This window comes from Oncorhynchus tshawytscha, unplaced genomic scaffold, assembly GCF_018296145.1.
Source record: "Oncorhynchus tshawytscha isolate Ot180627B unplaced genomic scaffold, Otsh_v2.0 Un_contig_1775_pilon_pilon, whole genome shotgun sequence".
In the NCBI taxonomy this organism is placed as follows: Eukaryota; Metazoa; Chordata; class Actinopteri; order Salmoniformes; family Salmonidae; genus Oncorhynchus; species Oncorhynchus tshawytscha.
The window spans coordinates 219,522-225,521 of record NW_024609693.1 but is presented as its reverse complement, the minus strand read 5'-3'; the positions used below and the strand labels follow the sequence as shown (position 1 = coordinate 225,521).

General features: G+C 42.7%; 1 protein-coding gene across 1 annotated transcript in view; it reads left to right on the top strand.

The window, feature by feature from the left end:
• Positions 1-4,491: 4,491 nt before the first annotated feature.
• Positions 4,492-6,000, top strand: part of hgfa (hepatocyte growth factor a) — a 46,983-nt gene continuing 45,474 nt past the window's right edge. Inside the window, exon 1 of the mRNA XM_042316984.1 lies at positions 4,492-4,994. Within this exon, the coding sequence (XP_042172918.1) occupies positions 4,931-4,994 (64 nt within the window). The 5' untranslated portion in view covers positions 4,492-4,930. The remainder of the gene's footprint in view (positions 4,995-6,000) is intronic.

Here is a 6,000-nt window from a genome sequence, read left to right as displayed (position 1 = left end):
TAGGCAGCAGCAGGCTTGTAAGGATTCATTCAAACAGCACTTTCGTGCGTTTGCCAGCACCTCTTTGCTATGCTTCAAGCCTATCAACTCCGAGATTAGGCTCGTGTAACCGATGTGAAATGGCTAGCTAGTTAGCGGGGTGCACGCTAATAGCGTTTCGATCGGTGACGTCACTCGCTCTGAGACCTTGAAGTAGTTGTTCCCCTTGCTCTGCAAGGGCCGCGGCTTTTTTGGAGCGATGGGTAACGATGCTTCAAGGGTGGCTGTTGTCGATGTGTTCCTGGTTCGAGCCCAGGTAGGGGCGAGGAGAGGGACGGAAGCTATACTGTTACACTGGCAATACACTGGCCTATTAGAACATCCAATAGTCAAAGGTATATGAAATACAAATGGTATTGAGAGAAATAGTGCTATAATTCCTATAATAACTACAACCTAAAACGTCTTACCTGGGAATATTGAAGACTCATGTTAAAAGGAACCAGCAGCTTTCATATGTTCTCATGTTCTGAGAAAGGAACTTAAATGTTAGCTTTTTTAAATGGCACATATTGCACTTTTACTTTCTTCTCCAACACTTTGTTTTTGCATTATTTAAACCAAATTGAACATGTTTCATTATTTATTTGAGGCAAATTGATTTTATTGATGTATTATATTAAGTTAAAATAAGTGTTCATTCAGTATTGTTGTAATTGTCATTATTACAAATACATTTTAAAAATCGGCCGATTAATCAGTATCAACTTCTTTGGTCCTCCAATAATCGGTATCGGCGTTGAAAAATCATAATCGGTCGACCTCTACATACTATAGTAATGATAGACCTAAAGTGTTTCAAATGTGTTTTGGGAAAATGTTGCTCTGACAGCAGGCTGAGTGAAAGAAGAGTTTGACTTGCAAGCTCACCTGCCTCCACCCATAATGAGATGTCAAAACGAACTTGAGGCAAAGTGTATGAAATCATTGGAGACAAGGCTGCCAGTGCTTCAAATATACCAACCTACAGCAATTTGCTCCCTGGCATGTTTTCAGAGCATTTCAGGAATCTGGATTTCTCCTTTTTCTGACATTGATTGACCTTGCCAGTGTGACATGTGCCCTTAAAGGCACACCTCCACTCCTGGCCTCCCCAGATCCCCCTGGCTAAGGTGCACGCATGCACACACACACACACACACACACACACACACACACACACACACACACACACACACACACACACACACATACCTGCTGGCGCTTTTCAGTGCTGCATTAAACAAACGCATACAGTAAGTCCACAGGCACCAAGAAATGGGACCCCAAAAAAGAATGAACCTGCACATGACTTAATGAGAGCAGACCAGGCTTCTGGCTTTTACCTAAGCCCCTTAATCCTTCTCTCTCTCACTCTCTCCCCACTTCCTTCCATTCTGCTAGCAAATGTGCAATCTATGGAGAATAAAATCGATGACCTAAACTCAAGATTAATCTACCAATGGGACATTCAAAACTGTAATATTGTCACAACTTCCGCAGAAGTTGTTCCCTCTCCTTGTTCGCGCGGCATTCGGAGGTCGAAGTCACCGGTCTTCTAGCCATCTGCTCCATCTTTCATTTTTCCATTTGCTTTGTCTTGTTTTCCCCACACCTGGTTTACATCTCATGATTACTATGTGTATTTAGCCCTCTGTTCCCTCCATGTCTGTGTGGGGTATTGTTTATTGTCGAGGTTGGCACGCTTCCGGCTGGGTTGCGCCGGGTTTCATTTGTACCTGTGATTTGTGACAGCCGGTACTTTGTACTTGGTTGATGTACTTTGTGGTGCCTCACTTGTTCTTTGGGCATTTGTTTTTGTGACACGGTTGAGTTCTGTTCTTTCAATTGCCTCAGTAAAGTGCTTCTTTGTTCACTCATCTCTGCTCTCCTGCGCCTGACTTCCATGCACCAGCTACACCCACCGTATGACAAATATCTCATGCTTCACGGCATTGTGGCTGAACCACGACACTATCAACATACAGCTGGCTGGTTATACGCTGTACCGGATAGAACAGCGGTGTCTGGTAAGACAAGGGGTGGCGGACTATGTATTTTTGTAAATAACAGCTGGTGCACGATATCTAAGGAAGTCTCAAGCTATTGCTCGCCTGAGGTAGACACTTCGCTGACAACTGGCAAGTGTCTTCACTGACATTTTCAACCTCTCCCTGTCCCGGGCTGTAATACCAACATGTTTTAAGCAGACCACCATAGTGCCTGTGCCCAAGAACACTAAGGTAACCTGCCTAAATGACTACCGACCCGTAGCACTCACGTTTGTAGCCATGAAGTGCTTTGAAAGGCTGGTCATGGCTCATATCAACACAATCATCCCAGAAACTCTAGACCCACTCCAGAAACCCTAGACCCACTCCAATGATGCAATCTCTGTCGCACTCCACACTGCCCTTTCCCACCTGGACAAAAGGAACACCTATGTGAGAATGCTATTCATTGACTACAACTCAGCATTCAACACCATAGAGCCCTCAAAGCTCATCAATAAGCTAAGGACCCTGGGACTAAACATCTCCCTCTGCAATTGGATCCTGGACTTCCTGACGGGCCACCCCCAGGTGGTGAGGGTAGGTAACAACACATTCACCACGCTGATCCTCAACACAGGGGCCCCTCAGGGATCTGTGCTCAGTCTCCTCCTGTACTCCCGGTTCACTCATGACTGCACGGTCAGGCATGACTCCAACACCATCAATAAGTTGGGGCGGCAGGTAGCCTAGTGGTTAGAGCGTTGGGCCAGTAACCAAAAAGTTGTTAGATCGAATCCCCGGTAAAAATCTATTGTTCTACCCCTGAACAAGGCAGTTAACCCACTGTTCCTAGGCCATTATTGTAAATAAGAATGTGTTCTTATGTGACACATATTAATGCCAAAATAACATGCAAAACAGGCTAAACTGGCGGGGCTAAACAGGTGGGGCTCTGCCCCACTTGCCCTGAATGGGGGGTTGCCAGTACCTCTCTCCTTCTCTCTCTAGAGCTCTTTCTTACGGGCTGCCCATTAATGGTCGAAGTATGGATTAAAGAAGGCGCCCCCCTCCACGGGTTTGTTTTGTGTCCAAAACTCAGGAACACTTACTGGTTAAACAAAATGCCCGGCTGGCTGGTACCTAAAAATGGAAAGGTTTCCAGCTGTGTTTGCCCCCCTCCCACTCGCTCGCCACACCAAGAGCAAAACGCCTTACTGTAAGACTGTAGATCCTATCACTGTCACCCAAAAGCGCTCCCGATGGGATGCCGCCATGAAACCCGAAAGGCAGCCTGAAGCTACTGTCTATGATGTGGGTCTGGGACCGAAATAACTGGCATGGCATTTTATTACTGTCCCAGAAATCTGATGGCAAGCCATTGCTTTGGGGGCAGCGTTCCAAGTTAAAGGTGGCCTGCCTCCAACATTCCTGCGTTCTCAACTTCTCAGTTCTTACTATGTTCAGTTTTTTTCGTATTTTGGAGCATTTCTGCTGATTATTTTAGTACATGCTGCGATTTAGAATGTAAGCAAGTAAACTAAATGATTATTTTAGTACATGCTGTGATTTAGAATGTAAGCAAGTAAACTAAATGATTATTTTAGTACATGCTGTGATTTAGAATGTAAGCAAGTAAACTAAATGATTATTTTAGTACATGCTGTGATTTAGAATGTAAGCAAGTAAACTAAATGATTATTTTAGTACATGCTGTGATTTAGAATGTAAGCAAGTAAACTAAATGATTATTTTAGTACATGCTGTGATTTAGAATGTAAGCAAGTAAACTAAATGATTATTTTAGTACATGCTGTTATTTAGAATGTAAGCAAGTAAACTAAATGATTATTTTCCCCCACTCATATTTTGTCTAAAATATTGCTTTAGCTTGGACATATATAAATATATATATTTGTCTCGTGGCATCTGTGGCATTTGCTGCAATATTCTCCAGTAGGCCTATATTTTGTTTCTCTCGTTTTTGAATTATCACTCATCTGTACCATTCATGAGCCTACCCTATGAGCAGACTTTAAAAAACGTCGAAAACAGGTTAAATACTTTGAAAATACATATTTCAACCAATTTTGCTCACTGGGTACATTCATTTAACACAAGCTATAGCCAACTACTTTATGGAACTTGCATTCCACAAATTCTCAATTTCATTTTGGGGAAGATAACTGAATCCATGTGTTCAGGAATTTAAAAAAATGCACTGTCTTTGTTATGGGTCACAGGAGTTACCTAGGCTAATCCCGATGCGTTTACGTGCCAGGCGGTTTTTTGCGCATTTTGCCAGCATTTAGGTCATTAGGGGCTGAATCAATGCGCTGCGTAAAGTTTCAACATGCATGTGCAAATCATCCCAGTTTCTTCTGCAACTGGGGGACACACACAAAGGGGAGGATCAAGCCTAGTTCTCAAACGTTTTTTCATATTTTATCATCAACCCAGTCCCGCTGAAGCATTGGACCCGGACACGTTCTGACCAGCTGTATTCAAATGTGCCAAATGAAACCAAAATGCATAAACTTCTACATATTAGCTCTCAGTCTATTACAAGGGAAATTACATGTATCCGGTTTGGCATCACCCCCAGCTGCTTAAGATAAACAAATTGACAAACGTACTTTGCGTGAGGCTGTGGAAACTGGCTGAAGAAGGGACGAGAGTGCGGTTAAAGTGCTGGTTAATTGCCGCGCAGCTGGGGGAGGGGAACCAGTTTGATAAAGCGGACTGGGGGGGTTGAACCAGGGACGGCGCTTTCCAGTAAAGGGGGGCATCGCTGGCTGCACTGTGGGCTCTTCCTGTTAATCCCAGATCGGACCATATAAACAGGTATAACGCGGAGAGGACGTTCAATCAATCCACGCCGCAAACCTTGGATTAGGATAATACACTCTACTCCATCAAAAATGAAGGCAGACATCATCTGGATTTACAAACTTCTCTTGTGTGTTGTGCTCGCTGTGAATTCAGGTAAATCTTACTAGGCAATATGACCTAACGGTAAACTATGTATAGCCTACATAGCCCGTCATTGATATTCGTGGTGGCTGTGCGTATAGGCTATATCATTTTCATAGGCGTGAAAGGGAACGATTCTCTAAATATATCACACAGATCCAAAGACTTGTAAGTGAAATGGATTGAAGTGTAGCACTTCCATAGACCAATCATTTATAACCTACGTTTAACTGGCCTGCAGACTTTTACTTTTGCGCAGAAATATTGCATATGTCATGAAGACCAAAATGTTTATTTGTATTGGTAGCCTAAACGTAAAACATTATTAAATTAGTGGTTGATACATTGATACGCTGCAACATCTATCAAAATCCACAGTGGTGATCAATGGCCTGAATTATTTCGAGGAATTTGATAATGGTTGATATTGTAATTGGAATGTGGCGAGGTGGCCATGTCTTTAGTTTGTCCCTATGTGTGCATTAGCTGGCTGGTGCGGCATGGAATGTGCCTGGCGCTTTGGCATGTAGGCTAAGGTAACACGATGATGCTGCTTAGTAGAGAGGATCATTTGTGAAACACTGATTTTTGGTCAAAATTTAACAGATATTCTCAGTTTCAAAGATTTTCTTTAAAAAAAGAGGCATATGTTGAATTTAACAGATATTCTCGGTTTCAAATAGTATTATTTTTTTTAAAAGAGGCCTATATTGATCGTTGCCTATATCAGTGTTAGGCTATATTCATGAATTGGGCCGAGTGGTTGAATTGACTCGTAAGAAAATGTGCATGTCAGTGAGAAATTACTTTATGTTTTCACTGTCATAAATACCTAATGTATGTAGGCCTAATGCACGCGTTACGCGCGGCCATCTGCGTAAAGGTAACTATAGTACACATCATAGATCCTCTGCGCTGCAGTCATGTTTTTGAAGTGCGTCTGCTGGCGATATAACTGCTTTGTCATTAACATTTTTTATAAGTCAAGTTCATTCATGTAATAGGCCCTTTACTGTCC